Source organism: Delphinapterus leucas, chromosome 5 (genome assembly GCF_059928025.1).
Source record: "Delphinapterus leucas isolate spDelLeu-1000000601 "Yukka" chromosome 5, BTC_Dleu_Yukka2, whole genome shotgun sequence".
Classification (NCBI taxonomy): Eukaryota; Metazoa; Chordata; class Mammalia; order Artiodactyla; family Monodontidae; genus Delphinapterus; species Delphinapterus leucas.
In genome coordinates this window covers 4,352,024-4,369,387 of record NC_143133.1, presented here as the reverse complement: position 1 = coordinate 4,369,387, position 17,364 = coordinate 4,352,024, and the positions used below count along the sequence as shown (strand labels likewise).

The window sequence follows — 17,364 nt, the reverse complement described above, 5'->3', positions numbered from 1 at the left end:
TTACATAGTAAATCGAAGTAACAGTATTGACCTTTAATCCTAGAAGTACCTCTTAGAAGCAAAGCTAGTGGAAGATTACTTTTTTTCCCCTCGTTTATAAGAATACCTCAGTCATTCAACTTTTCCCCTCAAGCGAGGAATGGAGGGTCCGGCGGCGAGTCACAGGGCCAGCGCTTGCCGGTCGTGTGTCCTTGCTGCTGCTTCCAAGTGTCCACGGTCCCCTTCCGGGACAGAAGCCAACACGTTTGCGTGTGTCAGGCGCACAGCTGCAGGATTTGAGCAAAGACCCAGAAAGCTAAGCCACACTTCTCTGCTTAGTAAGGATCTCCTCCACCAAAGCACACAGCTAGCAGAGCATAGGAAAATAAACAACAGGGCTTCAATCCTCTGAAATAAAATTTAACATTTAAAACATACCAAGCACACAGTCCCTCAGATTTCTAAGGAAGTCCATCTTACTAGGGGGAAAGTACCTTCTGGTCATTAGTAACTAGTTGGGTATAGATTTAAACCTTTCTATAAAGAGATGAACAAAACAGGATGAAAGTAACCGAGTGTGTCAAATTCAGTTACTGGCAAAATAAGGAGGTGAGGACGTTAGGGTGTGCCCACTGGTCTCACACCTCCCAAAGCCAGAAGACGATCGCTCTTAGCAGCGAGACAGTAACTGGTCATAAACGAACGCAAACACGTTCTTCACCAAGGGCGTCGTACAATTTCTCTTAGCAAGAAAAATGTTTAAACTCTTGCCTTGCCTTCACTGAGTGACGGGTGGTGGCTGGAACTCGCGTGCTACAGTGAGGAACTCCAGGAACTCCAGGAACTCGCGTGCTACAGTGAGACGCAGAGGACGCAGTGCAGCCGGCGCAGCCATCTAGCAAACAGCAGGACTCCCGAAGACCTTTTATTCATTTGAAATACTCTGACGTCACCAGAGTTTGAGCAGACACGGTGTTTTTCCTGATACCCTAGGGTCCGGTAGCATCCCGCCGGCCTGTCCTGTGAGCACGTGGAACTAGTAACTCCCAAAAGTTCATTACCACAACTGTGCAACTGGCTTACTTCCTGTCCAGCCACTGGTCACTAGAGCCTGGCAACGAGGTTTAGGAAAAGGTCACGCGCACCCGCAGCTGAGAGAAGGTGAAGTGGCCTGAGTCAGCCTGTGTGATCCTAACACAGCCCCGGAGCCCGTGAGGGCCGCTAAGCCTCCTTCACCACCCCAACCAGGGCGGGTCTCAGGGTGCGCCCGTGCAGCTTGTACCCCACTTTGTTAACGAGCGCCACCGTGCCCGGCTCCTTGCCCTCAACCGGCGTGTGGAACAAGGCCTCGTGCTCGTAGGGGTCGAACTTGGCCCCCGCGGGGTTCAGCCGGAGTAAGCCGTGCTTCCTGAACACCTTCTGAATCTGGACCTCAGTCATCACGAGCCCCTCGTAGAGGTTCTTCAGGTGCGGGTTATCGTCTCTAATCTCCTCCTTCGGGACGCACTGTGTTGCCTTCTCCAGAATGTCCGCCACCTCCAGCAAGTCCTTGCAGAAGCCCTGAATGCCTACACGAAGTTAAAGAAGAACAGCGTCTGCATTCTGTACCAACTGCATGGGCAACTCAACACTATAAGCCCCGTTCACGTCACACACGGGCTATTTAATGACACCTCAAATCACTAGTTTGCCCTAGAATTTCAATGGCTGGATTAAAAAACAGACAAACTTTTCTGGGGTTTAGACAAAAGCCAATGAGGTATAAAGACCAGCAGCTGAAAACCTGCAGAACCACCATCAGTCCTGCTCCAGGCTAAGAGGACGTGCAACCCCCGCAGACAGTAGAGCCAGGAAGGGGCGCAGGTGGCCGCCTCAGCTAAAGAGCACGGGGCCTGGGGCCACATCCCTGGCTGTCACGGAACTGCCCGTGTGATCTGGTTAACCTCTCTGGGTCTCAGCTTCTTTGGTTACAAAACAGGGATAACAGTACCTAACACAGTGAGGTTATGAGGACAAAACCACACACACTCAGAGCACCTAGAACACTTAAGGACTCAATACACGTTAGCAATTATTTGGCACTGTGGGGTAAAAGTTACCGGGACACACCCCAAGCCTTAACCTTTATCTAACAGAAGAAATAACGTGTTAAAAAACTTCGCACAGAAACAAACGTTTGTGGTTACAAGACAATGCTTCAGCTGCTGAACGAAGGAGGTCAGGGCAGATGAGAGGCGCACACCGGCTCAGCTCCCCCGGCCCGCCCCACCCTGGCCCTGGCAGTGCAGCGACCGTGAGGCTCTAGCACGGCCCACTCAAGTCTTCTCGGGTCTTGAAGGCTGTGCGCCTCGAAGGAGGCAGCGCTCGTTTTAGGCTTTACTCTTTCACACAGGGTTTTCACCCCACTGCTTTAAAATGAAATTAAAACTCCACCTATCCGATAAAGATGGGAGCGTCTATTAAGGATTAACCCTGTGCTAGTTCACGTGTGGTCTCTGAGACACGCAGGAAATGGTCACACGAGCGGCAAGTACAATCACAATGGCGCTTACGCAAGGTCACTCGTGGGTGCTGAGAACAGATTAACCTAAGGGGCGTGGTTCAGCAGGGCAGGCAGAGGAGGGTTCTGGGAACTAAGGCCTGGAGAGTCGGGAGGGAGCCACGCGTTGGACGAACTGAGGACGGCCAGCCTACCAGGAAGATGCAGACCCAGAGTAGCTGAAGGTTCCAGATGGGGCAGTGGAATGAGTAGAGGTCTGCTGTGGCCACTCTGCCTGGGGTGTGGAGCAGGGATGCAAGAGCTGAAGCTGGTCTGGACCACGGCGCAGGCAGCAGAGACAAGTGGATGAAGCAGGGTCCAGGCATCACCACTCACTGGATGGGAGGGGAGTGAGCTTGAGGGAAGAGAGGACAGTTCACATGCCTGACCTAGACACCCGGGCGGGCAACAGTATAATTTACTCGAATGAGGAAGAAAGGAAGCACAGGCAGAGGGGAGAATCCAGTTTAAAACACCCCTGAGACGTCCAGGTAAAGACATACAGGACTAGAACGCAGAAGAAATGTCTGAACTGGAAAGAGAACCTGTGCGTGGATGCCATTCAGACCCGTGGGAGGGCAAGTCAGCAGGGGGGACGGCGAGAGGAGGGGGGAGGCCTGCTCCGAGCCCTGAAGAACCCAGACACGTGGAGGGCGACAGACACGCAGCCAGCGCAGGCCATGACCCGGAAGAGGAGGAGCAACAGGAGGTGAGGTGACCGTATCCAGGAACGAAGAGTTCCCAGAAGAGGTGAAGCGCTGCTGTTAAGGGGTCCGTGAGGGAAGGGTGGGGCCCGCCATGGCAGCCTCTTGCTGGGTGCCGCCTTTATGAGCTCTGGGAGCACCAGTGCCAGGGGGCTGCCCACACGCGGAGGTGAGACTGAAGACAGAGCCCCCTCCCCGCGGCTGTGTGATCCATGCCACTGCCGCCGACTCTGTCAACTCAGCAGCGCGTGCGGGACGTCCGAGTGGAAAGGGTGCTCCCGCGGCTGGGACAGGTCCGGCCTTCGCAGCTGTGGGCTCTGTGGGCACGCACAGAAGCAGGGCCAGGGTCTGGGCGGCTCCCACGGCAGGTCCAGGCACACGACTACTCCAGTCCTGGTACCTGACCTCAGTGGATCTGTGCTGGTGGTTTTGTGCACACAGCACCTGAGGGACCCCAGGGCCAACTGCCTGCGTTCCCACGGTGCAGGCGGGGCCGAGGGCAGTGTGACAACAGCGCACTTTGTGAGCCCGCACAACAGGTGACAGACAGCACCACAGAGCACACTCCCTGGTAGATGGCTCTGGTGGAGGGATACTGAGTGGCTCCCCTTCCAGCAGGAGCACTCCAATCCTGCCTGCCCCACAAGGCAGCTCAGAAACGGACCTGCGGGCCTCTATTCCAACAACTAGGGAGCAGGACCTGCCCCCAACAGGGCTGTGACAACCACAGAGCAGAGAGGAGGCCCCGCTCAAATCCAGTGCAGACTCCGGTCACCACACCACCAGTCACACCTCCTATCAAGGGGATAATGGCCAGGACATGATGAGGAAAGAGATGGCAGGCATCCACACTAAAAACAGGCCTTGGGCCTTCCCTGGTGGCGCAGTGGTTAAGAATCTGCCTGCCAATGGGTTCGAGCCCTGGTCTGGGAAGATCCCACATGCCAAGGAGCAACTAAGCCCATGCGCCACAACTACTGAGCCCACGTGCCACAACTACTGAGCCCACACGCCTAGAGCCCATGCTCCACAACAAGAGAAGCCACCACAATAAGAAGCCCGCGCACCGCAACAAAGAGTAGCCCCCACTCGCCACAACTAGAGAAAGCCCATGTGCAGCAACAAAGACCCAATGCAGCCAAAAATGAATAAAATAAAAAACTCACTACAAACAAAAGTCCAGGACCAGGTGGCTTCACAGACGAATTCTACCAAACACACAAAGAACCTATAGCAATTCTTCTCAAACTCTTCCAAAAGACTGAAGAGGAAGGACACTATGAAGCCACCATCACCCTGACGCCAAAACCAGACAAAGACACCACCAAAGAAGAAAATAACAGGCCAGTATCTGTGATGAATACAGATGCAAAAATTCTCAACAAAATGTCAGCAAACCGAATCCAACAACACGGAAAAAAGGATCATATACCACGACCAAGTTGGATTCACCCCAGGGTCATAAGAATGGTTCAACATATGCAAATCAATCAATGCGATACAGCACATCAACAAAAGAGAAGACAAAAACCACATGATCATCTCAGTAGATGCAGAAAAAGCATCTGATAAAATCCAACAACCATTCATGATAAAAACTCTTACGAAAGTAGGTACAGAGAAAACACCTCAACATAATTAAAGCTATTTACGACAAACACACAGCCAACATAATACTCAATGGTGAAAAGCTGAAAGCCTTTCCGCTAAAATCTGGAACAAGACAAGGATGCTCACTCTCACCACTTCTATTCAACATAGTATTGGAAGTCCTAGCCACAGGAATCACACAAGAAAAAGAAATAAAAGGTATCCAAAATGGTAGGGAAGAGGTAGAATTGTCATTATATGCAGATGACATGATAACTATATTTTGAAAATCCTAAAGACTCCACACAAAAACTACTAGAACTGATAAAGGAATTCAGCAAGGTAGCAGGATACAAGATTAACATACAGAAACTGGTTACATTTCTTTACACTAACAATGAAATATCAGAAAAGGAAAGTAAAAAAAAATACCTCTTAAATCCCATCAAATAATACTTAGGAATAAACCTGACAAGGAGGTGAAAGACTTACATGCTGAGAACTATAAACCATTAGTAAAGGAAACTGAAGATGATTCAAAGAAATGGAAAGATACCCCGTGCTCTTGGATTAGAAGAATTAACATTGTTAAAATGGCCATACTACCCAAAGCAATCTACAGATTTAACGTGATCCCTATCAAATTACCCATGACATTTTCCACAGAACTAGAACAAATAATCCTAAAATTTATATGGAACCATAAGACTCAGAACTGCCAAAGCAATCCTGAGGAAAAAGAACAAACTTCAGACAATACTACAAAGCTACAGTAATCAAAACAGCATGGTACTGGCACAACGACAAACATATAGATCAATGGAACAGAATAGAGAGCCCAGCAATAAACCCACACACCTACGGTCAACTAATCTTTGACAAAGGAGGCAAGGATATTCAATGGAGAAAAGACAGTCTGTTTAGCAAGTGGTGTTAGGAGAGTTGGACAGCCACAGGTCAATCAATGAAGTTAGAACACACCCTCTCACCATACACACAAATAAACTCAAAATGGCTTAAATAAAGACCTAAATAGAAGACAAGACACTGTAAAAACCCCTACAAGAGAACAAAGGCAAAACATTTTCTGACATAAATTCTACCAATGTTTTCTCATGTCAGTCTCCCAAGGCAACAGAGATAAAAGCAAAAATAAACAAATGGGTCCTATCAAACTTACAAGCTTTAGCACAGCAAAGGAAACTAAAAACAAAACAAAAAGACAACATACAGACTGGGAGAAAATACTTGCAAATGATGCAACCTACAAGGGCTTAATTTCCAAAATATACAAACAGCTCATAAAACTCAATAACAAAAAACCAAACAATCAAAAAATGGGCAGAACACCGAAATAGACATTTCTCCAAAGAAGACATACAGATGGCCAATAAGCACACAAAAAGATGCTCAACATTGCTAATCATTAGAGAAATGCAAATCAAAACTACAATGAGGTACCACCTCACACCAGTCAGAACGGCCACCATTAAAAAGTCTACAAATAACCAATGCTGGAGAGGGTGTGGAGAAAAGGGAACCCTCCTACACTGTTGGTGGGAATGTAAATTGGTACAGCTACTATGGAGAACAGTATGGAGGTTCCTCAAAAAACTAAAACTAGAATTACCATATGACCCAGCAATCCCCCTCTTGGGCATACATCCAGACAAAACCATAATTCAAGAAGATACATGCACTGCTATGTTCACAGCTGCACTACTTACAATAGCCAAGACATGGAAACATGGAAATGTTCAATGACAGATGAATGGATAAAGAAGATGTGGTATATATGTATATTCAATGGAATATGACTCAGCCATAAAAAAAAGAACGAAATTATGCCATTTGCAGCAACACATGCAACTGGAGATTATCATACCAAGTGAAGTAAGTCAGAAAGAGGAAGACAAATACCATGTGATATCACTTATATGTGGAATCTAAAGTATGGCAAAAATAAACCTATCTATGAAACAGAAACAGAATCACAGACACAGAGAACAGACTTGTGGTGGACAAGGCAGGGGGGTGGGGAAGGGATGGAGTGGGAGTTTGGGATGAGCAGATGCATTGGGATGAGCAGATGCAAACTATTATATATGGAATGGATAAACAACAAGATCCTACTGTAGAGCACAGGGAATTACATTCAATATCCTGTGATAAACCATAATGGAAAAGAATATAAAAAAGGGAGGGCTTCCCTGGTGGCGCAGTGGTTGAAGAGTCTGCCTGCCAATGTGGGGGACGGGTTCGAGTCCTGGTCTGGGAAGATCCCACATGCCGCGGAGCGACTGGGCCCGTGAGCTGCAACTACTAAGCCTGCGCGTCTGGAGCCTGTGCTCCGCAACAAGAGAGGCCGCGACAGTGAGGGGCCCGCACACCACAGTGAAGAGTGGCCCCCGCTTGCCCCAACTGGAGAAGGCCTTCGCACAGAAACGAGGACCCAACACAGCCAAAAATAAATAAATAAATTTATATATATATAAAAAAAGAATATAAAAAAGGGAATATAGGGCTTCCCTGGTGGCGCAGTGGTTGAGAGTCCGCCTGCCGATGCAGGGGACACGGGTTCGTGACCCAGTCCGGGAAGATCCCACATGCCGCGAAGCGGCTGGGCCCGTGAGCCATGGCCGCTAAGCCTGCGTGTCCGGAGCCTGTGCTCCGCAACAGGAGAGGCCACAACAATGAGGGGCCTGCGTATTGCAAAAAAAAAAAAAAAAAAGGGAATATATACATGTATAACTGAATCACTTTGCTGTACAACAGAAATTAACACAACACTGTACATCAACTATACTTCAATAAAATTAAAAAAAAAAAAGAGAGAGATTTGTTCTCTGTGTTGAACTCGGATCTTATCAAGTTTCCACTGTGAGCACCCAAAGTCTTACTGTGAACCTGAGGTTCTGCATCTACAACAGGGGGACTGAAAGCTCCGTCCCCATAGGTACTCAAATGGTAGCCTTTTGGGTAATCAACACAACACATCTGGAGTTGGGAGACGGGCCTCAGTGCCAGCGCCATTACCAGGTTTGTGCTGAATGGCAAGTCATTTCAACCTCACTGATCTCAACCGTAAAAACTGGAAAGACGATAACAGAAACATACAAAGGTGGCAATGCAAACAGAATCTGAGGAGGTCCTAAGTGAGACCAATGTTAGGGCTGCTCCAGCTAAGGAGCCGAACCTCATAGAGCCGACCTGCTAGTTACCTGCAGGCTCACACCAAGGTCTCTGTGTGGAAGAGCAAAGCACACGCTCCTCATTGAAGGAATCATGCTCACCACTCCGAGTGCGAGTCCTAAGGGCAATTTTGCTCCTTCTAGACAACGGCTGACCCATCTCAAACACTGGAGGGAGTGCAAGCAGCAGGCTCCCCACCTCCCTCACGGGGCTGGCCCTTTGCCTGGCACTCTGATACCCCCCTCCCTTGCCCCGTGTTTCCCTCGGTCAATGTCATGTAATGTTGAAAGTTACCATATAGTTTCGCCTCCTCCACCAATTTTTGGCTCCTCTGCCGCAAGTTCTCAGTATCTGCTAAAGCTCGCTTATACTTTTCCTTAAAAAAAAGAAAGGGAGAAAGAAAGACTGATTCACGTGAATTAAATATGGAACAAATTCACAGGAAAGCATATCTGATGTAACAAACTCCAAGTCAAAACACAAACAACAGCCATCATCACGTTAGAAATTTTGGGTTACAGACAGCTGCTGCTTAATAAACACAAACACATTAACCCGTGTCACTGTTTCCAGCAAGCGGGGAATAGATGGCCCGGTGTCGCGTATTCACATAGCCCCCAAGGGCATTCTCACTCAGTGTGCAGCTGGGGAAGGACAAGGAGAGGCTTCTCATTTCTCGTGGTTCCGATGGCTCTCCTCCAGGGAGGACCATTCATTCATTCCTCAGCAGAATCTCCAACTTAAGGGAATCCTAGAAGCCCAGTTAGGGGCTGACCCGCTCAGTTCCCACGCCCTGAAGAGACATCTAGGAGAACAACGAACCTGAGTGGACAGCTTTGGCCTCTACGCCACAGAAGAGGAAAAACCCCATCGATGAACCTCTGGTATTGTTAACACTGCCCAGATATGACTCAGCTGAAACATTTACTGTGCACTGATCATCTGAATTCTAGTGTCTTCCGCATTTTGCACCAACTTTTCCTGTAATCTCATCCACCTCCTGGAATTTCTATCTTTCGTGTGCACCAGGTTACCGTGTTCAGCCTTCAGGCGATTCCAGAGCCGTGGTTAAGAGCAAGGGCTCCCAGGCTCAGGCCCTCGCCCTGCCACTCAGTGGCCAGGTGACCTTGGGAAGTTTACCAAACCATCCTGGACCTCAGTTTCCTCATCTGTAAACAGGGATATTAACGGTTGACTCACAGGGTTGTTGTGAGAATTAATATAAATAAAGGGGTTAGAACAGCCCCAGCACACAGTATTTGATATTATCACTCTTAAATGCTTACAGAGCTCGATTTGTGCCACTCATGCTTTTCCACATGGGGTCATGATCAGTTCACAGAACTCCTACCTCCCTAGGAGAGCACCACGTGGCCGTACCCCGGCCCCCCACCCTTGTCCTTCCCTAAGACCAGCTTAAAGGGCCCTACTGAATAGTCCTCACCTGTAAAGACCATTTTAAGCCTCAATTCAATATAATCTAGGTAGCACACAGAGATGACCCTCATGACAACCAGAGCCACACAGGCTTTGGGTTCTATCCCTTCTCCAGTAGTAACTTGTTATAGGACCCAGCCGTAGTCCTTGGACAACGATGGGATTTGTCTGCGCTCCGTCTCTGTTGTCACGGAGGCTGGCCAGACGTCCTCGGAAAAGGCTCACCTGGAGTTCGAACGACCACGCTCCCCCAAGAGCCCGCAACCTTACCGTGGTCTCCTTTAGCTGCTCTTCCAGCTTGACCTTCTCTTCCATCAGGGTCTTCTCTGCAGAGGGCAGATCTGTCTTCTGTTCATTCTGACCCATGTCCTCTTCCAAGTTCTGGCCATTGTTCTTCTGTTTTGTAGCTGTGCACAGCAGCCGAGGAGAGGACCTAAAGACAAGTCCACACGCTAGAAATTAAGATCATGTTTTTTTTGCTTCTTAAAGTCAGATGTATGACTTAAGAAATCAGAATTTAAAACTATGTGCTACTGACCCATGGGGGAGAAAGGATTTATTTTAGATCCAATAAAGGCATATGACGTATAGAAGCTATTTGTTGATATAAAGTCTTCTGCAACACATGCCTAAACTAACATGTCAGTGTACCAAGGCTATGGTACTAACCTCCTCTTCTTGCCACTTTAAACATCTCCTTCTGAGATATGGTCACCCAGGCCCACCACACAGCAATGCAGTAGCTACTACTGGAGGTGAGGCCCAGTGCTGATGCTGATTACAAAGCTGGAGGGGCAGAGATCTTGCCCACACGGTACTTCGGGCATGCAAAAAAGATATCTACACACAAAGAACCGTAATGTGGGGTTTGAAAGTGATAAAAGAGGAACCATGCACTTTGGGAGACTCAGAGTAGAATATTTCTAGCTTTGGGTAAATGGAAGGCAATGGAAGGGTTTGTGCAGCGAGGCTTTGAAGGATAAGTAAGAGTTCACATACAGAGTCAGGAATGGATGAGACAGACGCATTTCAGGAAGAGGGAAGGACTGGAGGTTGGAAAGCATGGGGATGGTATGTACAGGGGAAATACCAAGAGCTCTAAAACTAAAGCTGCAAGGGACTTAAAGTATTACCCAATCTGATCCCCACATGAAAAAGGTTAAGTGATAAACTCAAGGCCACAAAGCCATTAAGGAATGATACACATCTCTGCACCAGGTCCAGTGGAGCTCTTAATTATGCCACAGTCCAACCTGAAAATAAACCACATGCGATTTCTTCCCAGATTAAAACAAACTGCCTCAATGAACAGGAAAGCTAGGAGTACACAGAACATATGTACAAGGATGTTTACAGCAACTGGAAACAGATCGCTGTCAGAAGGAGACGGCTGAACAAGCTGTTGCTTCCATGATCTGGAATACTGAGCAGCTACCAAATAGAATATGTTAAACTGCCATCTTTTGGCTACACCACGGGTGTACTGTGTGTGCAAGAAATGCAACTTAGAGAAATGCACAAAACACGACCCCGCTTTTAAAAACTCAAACCAGAAATCCTGTGTAGGTGCATGTGTCTGAGGCCCGCAGAAAGTGATAAGAGGATTCACTACATTAGTCTGTTACCCTGGGGGCGAAATGCAATAAGCTTTTTACTTTCGTGATGAAGAAAACTAACAATCTGAAACCTGCGTGTGCTGCTGTGAAGCCTGCCTTTCTTCCTAGATGTCCTGACCTCTGGGTGCGACAGTCACCACCATTCTGCAGTTCACCTCTGCTCTGCCGACCCCCTCCTGCAGCGCCAGAGGCTCCCGCAGCAGCCAGAGCGAGTCTTGCTTTGCTTTGCAAGGAGGGAGACGGAGGCTCCGGGGGCTCAGTTACCCCGAAAGCTACGCATACAATTCAGCTCTCTAAACTCCCCAACTTGAGCCTCTTGCCACAAACCCAGTTCTCAGAGCAGAAATTCACGCTGTCCTGGCAATTAATTCCAGATACAAAAATCACAAATTACTTGAGCAAAGAGGCCTTTTCACTCGGGCTTTCCAGGTGGGCTTGTTCCCACACAGTTCTACACCATGTATCGGGCTGGAATCGCAGCTGCATCCCGCGCACTACCGTAGTCCACGCTGCCCGGCCCGGTCTCCCCATCCCTCAAGCAGCTCCTGCGGGGAAAGCCCACCTCCTGCTCTGCGGAGCTTCTACCCAATCTGTCTTCTATCAGATAACCTGGTTCTGGGAAGCTCCTCCAACGCAGAAGGTGCTAAGCACTCGCTAAACTAACTTACGAGGCTAGACTCTGAAAAAGCAGAAACCACCGGTTTTAAAAAAAACACGAAAGAAGAAAGGCCAAGGTGAGGGCACTGCCTCATGACCCCCGCCGCGGAGTCACCGCTCTTGTATAAATAAGCCGCTGTCCCCACGGCGGAGCAGGCGCCGCTGCCCTTCTGACCTCAGGCTCCGAGGCACGCGGAGGTGGACGAGGACGCGGGCCGAGCGGAAGGAGCCATCGCGCCGCCGCCCCGCGCCCCGGGGACCCGCACACGCGGCCGCCTCGCGCCGGCCTGGGCTCGCGGGAGGCTCGGCGCGGCCTCGGGCTCGCGCGGGGCGCCGTCCCACCCTCCCCGGGTCTGCCGCGCGGGCAGCATGGGCAGCGAGGCCGCAGGGCAACCCCGCGGTGTCCGCGCCCCGCGTGGGGGAACCGCCGCCCACAGCGCCCGGGCCGGAGCCGGGCAGGACTCGGGTCGGAGCGGACGGGGGCGGCACGCACACCGCGCCCTTCCTCAGCCCGGGCAGCCGGCGCCCCTTACCTGAGAGACAACGCCAAAGCCGGAAGGCTGTGCCGCGCCAGCCTCACGCACCGAGCCGCCATCACTGCCGCGGAGTCTGCATGCGCATGGGGCATGCGCGGAGGCGGCTGGCCCCTCCCCTCGGCCACCAGGACACTCGCGCAGACTCTGTGCTTCCTTCCCCGCCCAACTACTTCCCCTCAGCCAATCCACCACCGCTTCTCCTCTGATAGACAGATCATACTCACCACTAATTGCCGGCCTTGGAGGAGCACTCTCCCCTCCCCCGGTGGGCGGGGTCTGAGGCCTTCCAGAGCCCGAGAAGGTGAGGAGGTGAAAGGTGAAGGAAACCGTGGGAGGAGACTCTCCGCGGAGGGGCGTGGTCAAAGGAAGAACCAATAGGGAGGGAGCATGGGGGTGGGACGCCGGAAGTGCGGACTCGGGAGAGCAGAGAGTCGGTAGTCGGTTTTCCCGCCTGGTTGTACGTTGCGTGTCTCAGGCCGCTCTTTCCTCTGGGAGTCGGCGATGCGACGGGGCTGGCATTTGTCCTGTTCTCCCTTGCAGCGCGAGCTCCTGGAACCGTGCCGGGCACGGGGCGCTCAGTGTGGGCTAAATGCAAATAGGCCAAGGACAAAAGCACGTCCACGGACAACCGCAGGACTTTAAAAAAAGTCGGTTAAAACAGTGTTAGGGGGGCTTCCCTGGTGGCGCAGTGGTTGAGAGTCCGCCTGCCGATGCAGGGGACGCGGATTCGTGCCCCGGTCCGGGAGGATCCCACACGCCGCGGAGCGGCTGGGCCCGTGAGCCATGGCCGCTGAGCCTGCGCGTCCGGAGCTTGTGCTCCGCAAGGGGAGAGGCCCCAACAGTGAGAGGCCCGCGTACCGCAAAAAAAAACACAACAGTGTTAGGGAAGCACCACCCGTCCTGCCTGCGGCTCCGCGGCGGCGGCTGCGGCGGAGGAGGGGGAAGGGGCGAGGGCTGGTGGCCGGAGGGGACTCCGTCGCTACTTGTCAGTTTTATTAACGCGAAAACCAAAACCCAGGAAGCAGATGTGACACAGCACGGCGGCGTTGGTGCTGGGTGAGGGGAATTGGGTGTGTGTTGTTTTCTCTTTGCCCTCTTCTTTCACCTTCAGTTTTATCAGAGTAAAACACAAAGCATGACAAGAACAGCACCGAGGAAGGCTCAGGGGGATACAGCCAAAGCTCATAAATACAAATGTTTTCGTTAATCTATCAAAGGTCAGTGCTACCGTATCACGTGCCACGAAGGAGCCGAGGTGCTGGAAGAGGAGGTGTCCTGGGCTGGAGCCCGTGGTGTCCCAAGTGTGGTGCTGCCTGCATGTCATATTTGGGTTTTTTTTGGTTTTTCTGTAAATTAATTAATTTTTGGCTGCCTTGGGCCTTCATTGCTGCGCGCGGGTTTTCTCTAGTTGCGGCGAGCGGGGGCTACTCTTCGTTGCGATACGCAGGCTTCTCATTGGGGTGGCTTCTTTTGTTGCGGAGCACCGGCTCTAGGCGCGCGGGCTTCAGTAGTTGAGGCACGCCGGCTTCAGTAGTTGTGGCTCGTGGGCTCTAGAGCGCAGGCTCAGTAGTTGTGGCGCACGGGCTTAGTTGCCCCACGGCGTGTGGGCTCTTCCCGGACCAGGGCTCAAACCCCTGTCCCCTGCATTGGCAGGCGGATTCTTAACCACTGCGCCACCAGGGAAGCCCCGAAGTTTTCTGTAACAAAATGTAAAACATGTCACGGGGAGGGATAAATTAGGAGCTTGGGATTAACATACAGACGCTACTATGTGTAAAACAGATAGCCTAAAAGGGCCTACTATAGAGCACAGGGAACTCTGCTCAATATTCTGTAATAAGCTATATGGGAAAAGACTCTGAAAAAGAATGAGTATAGGTATATGTATAACTGAATCACGTTGCTGTACATCTGAAACTAACACAACATTGTAAATCAACTATACTCCAAAAAATTTTTTTTAAAATTTAAAACATGTCATGTTTCTCATTGCTGGTGACCTTGGGCAAGTCATTTAATTGCTCTCAGCATTGATTCCCTCCCTGTAGACCTGGGATTATATCATTTATTGTGAGGTTTAAAAGAGGTACAACTATTCATTTTCTAACTCTTAGGGCTCAAGGGAATCAGATGGGAATCCTGCTGTAAATAGCTCACAGTGCAGCATGGGGACGATCAACAGTGGTAGCCGCTGTGTCCTGAGACAGAGCCAGGCACTGGCTGTTGCAGTGGCGATGTTTCTGAGACACTGAATCCCTGGTCCCTGCAGGACAGCCGAGAGGCCAGGCCCCAGATCTATTACGTCCAAAACGGCAGATTTTCCGGAACAGAGGCCTGTCTGTGCTGCCACCTGGTGGCAGCATTGGAAACTACGCCCTTGGGAGCCTGCTCAGGTAGTTCCCTGAAGTCTGGAACTTCTTTGTCACCACATTGCAAGTCATCAGCACGCAGAGATGAAGCTGCCTGTGTGGGAAGACTCCTGCATCAGCCCTTGGAACGAATTTCTAGCCAAGAGAGTGGGTGGCCCAGACAGGGGGTGCAGGAAGAGCAAGCTAAACAGCCCATGGTGCCCCCAAAAAGGATGGGGCTGTGTTTAAAAGAAAATGTCCTCAGGAGAAGGTTGTGCAGAAGCAACAGCATGTGGGCTGTGCGTGTGATGCTCATGACAGCTGAGTGCCCACAAGTGCCAGGCTCCGCGCAGGTGTCCTCTCCTGGACCAGCCTGCCCTGCGGTGATGGGGAGACGATGGGCCAGGCTCATCACACACTTGGAAAAAGGCAGAGCTCTTGCCTGTTTTTCCCGACTAATCCCAGCCCATGTGACCATCAGGGCCAGAACCCTCATCAGAATGTTGGCTGCTGCCATAAGGTGCATCGTCACCTTTATTATTATTATTATTATTGTCCCTCAGCTGGAGCATGGAATTTCATCCTTTAACTCTGAAATAAGCAAATTAAAGAATATATATATGGCTATGATGGGTGTGGTGCACAGAATTCTAAAGATGGGCCCAAGATACCCATCCTCTGGTTATTCAGTCAAACACTAATCTAGGTGCTGCTGTGAAGAGGCTTTGCAGATGTAGTTGGCGTGTCAAGTCAGTGACCTTCATGGAGAGTATCTGGTGGGCTTGACCTTGGTGAGCCCTTTCAAAGCAGAGAGTTTCCTCCAGGAGGCCAAGGCAGAGAGCTTCACAGCAAGAGAAAGACTCGAATCACTGCTGCTGGTGCGAAGACGGACGGGGGAGTGAGAAGGTGGCCTCAGGGAGCAGACGGCGGACCCCCTCCGGCCACCAGCGAGGACGTGAGGGCCTCAGATCTGCTGTCTCAGGGCACTGGACTCCACAGGCCATCTGCGTGGGTCCCCAGACCACAGCCCAGCCTGGCCTCTTGAGGGGCATTACTTCTCTCCTCTCCACTTTATCTGTATTTGGGATCTCAGTACACAGAATGGAGTAACCATATACCTTGTTCCCATTCCTGTCATGGGGTCTTATTCTTGGCCCACTTTTGTTTGTTCATTTGTTTCCGTGCTACAGGAGACCCCCACCAAATAAAAACCTCCACCTGGAGGAAACAGGGGCTCCCCGGTTAAGAGACTTTGCTGGAAGAGGGACCTGAAACCGGCAGCAGATTTCACCGACATTCCTCCCAAGCACACGGGCGCCAAACTGAAATGCATGTTATTGGTAAGAAAATGCCACCAGAAGGGGCCACAGACGTTCAAGCTGAAATAGCTTTCTGCAGAAGGAGCCAAATCAGTTGCACGAGGAACGAGCAAACACGTTAACTGGCAGCCGCTTCCCCGAGAGCATCTGAAGGCCAACGGCAGCCGCCTGGAACTAGCGGCCTCCAGGTACGGCTCAGGCGCAGCCCTGGGCACCATCAGTTCCTCCCACAGAGACACTGGAAGGACAGGGAAGGAGAGAGCAGCGGCAAACTCCCCAATCCCGAGGAGAGTGTCTTAAAGAGCCCTTGGACGTCAGAGAGAGTTTGAATCCGAGGCTGACTAAATTCATCACAAGCACACTGTGACTGGAGCCCTCCTGCGTGTCGGTCGAATCAGCCATTAGCCAGAAGAAAGGTCAGAAGGGTGCAAAGCCTGCAGGTTGGCAGGAGGGACAGTTTCTCATTATAAAAATAATGGATGCTCATCATAGAAATATTACAAAATGCAAATGGGAGGAGAGTGTAGGACTATCAGCCATTCCCTCCTGAGTTCCTCTTTCTCATCCCTGTTGGGACCTTGGGCACCTGCACTCTGTCTCCCCTTGACCCTGACCTTGGATTGATCACAAACCCAGAACTAGAGCCAGAGGCATCTTGAGGTGACAGCCATGACCCTGTGATGAGCAGAGACGATTGGGTCCCTTGCCTGTATCACGGGGCTAATGACGCTTATTGTGAAAAGCCCGGGCTTCCCACGAGCAGGGCTCGAGGGCAGAGGGGCTCCCAGGAGCTGTGGCTGAACCCGGCTTGCTTAGGAACCTCCTTCCCCTGCCACTGGTGGCTTCGGGTGCCTGTCTGGAAACATGGACATGGATGCAGGGTGCACACAGGGCAGCCATGGAAGCAGCGGGCACACCTGCCCCTACTCTTAACCCTAAGCCCTCCTGGATCAGGAACCAAAGCAAACCAGAAGAGTTTATTTCCCCCATCTGCAAAAGTCCAGGTGGCTCTGTGGCTTCAGGTCCTCAGGGGCCCAGGCTCCTTCCTGCTCGCAGCTCTGCCCTCCCCAGGGCAGGGGCCTCGCCCTCATGGTGAGGTTGGATCTCTGGTCCTGACAGCAATATCTCAAACAGCAGGCTGGCAGAGATGAGGGGAGGGAAAGGCCGCACTGCAGGAGTCTTCTAAGGAGGTTGCCAGGATGCCAGGTACCATATCAGCTCATTCCCTATTGGCCTTAGTCACATGGCCACACCTAGCTGCAAGGGAGTCTGGGAAGGAGGTCTTTGTTCCTAGTGATCCCTTCCCAGCTTAAAATTCTAGTCCCGCAGAGGACAAAGGATGCTTGGGGACACCAGCAACAGCTCCACCTGGGCTCTTCCGTGACCCTCCACTCCCTCTGGGTATGGGGGACCCTCTCCCTGACATCCCAGGGATTGGAGCAAACCC

The 17,364-nt window shown here is 51.1% G+C and overlaps 1 protein-coding gene across 2 annotated transcripts; it reads right to left on the bottom strand.

Moving 5' to 3' along the window:
- Window positions 1-891: 891 nt before the first annotated feature.
- Window positions 892-12,386, bottom strand: GRPEL1 (GrpE like 1, mitochondrial). 2 transcript variants are annotated; one of them, XM_089911478.1, is made up of 5 exons: window positions 12,248-12,386; window positions 9,712-9,874; window positions 8,299-8,380; window positions 2,674-2,907; window positions 892-1,547 (listed from the first exon to the last, which is right to left on the bottom strand). In XM_089911478.1, exons 1-5 carry the CDS (start codon window positions 12,340-12,342, stop codon window positions 1,201-1,203), a joined length of 921 nt encoding a protein of 306 aa, XP_089767604.1. In that variant the 5' UTR covers window positions 12,343-12,386; the 3' UTR covers window positions 892-1,200. The 2 variants fall into 2 exon arrangements, with proteins under 2 accessions (XP_089767604.1, XP_022410587.1); XM_022554879.3 differs by lacking the exon at window positions 2,674-2,907 and having other exon boundaries at window positions 12,248-12,372.
- Between the last annotated feature and the right edge of the window lie 4,978 nt (window positions 12,387-17,364).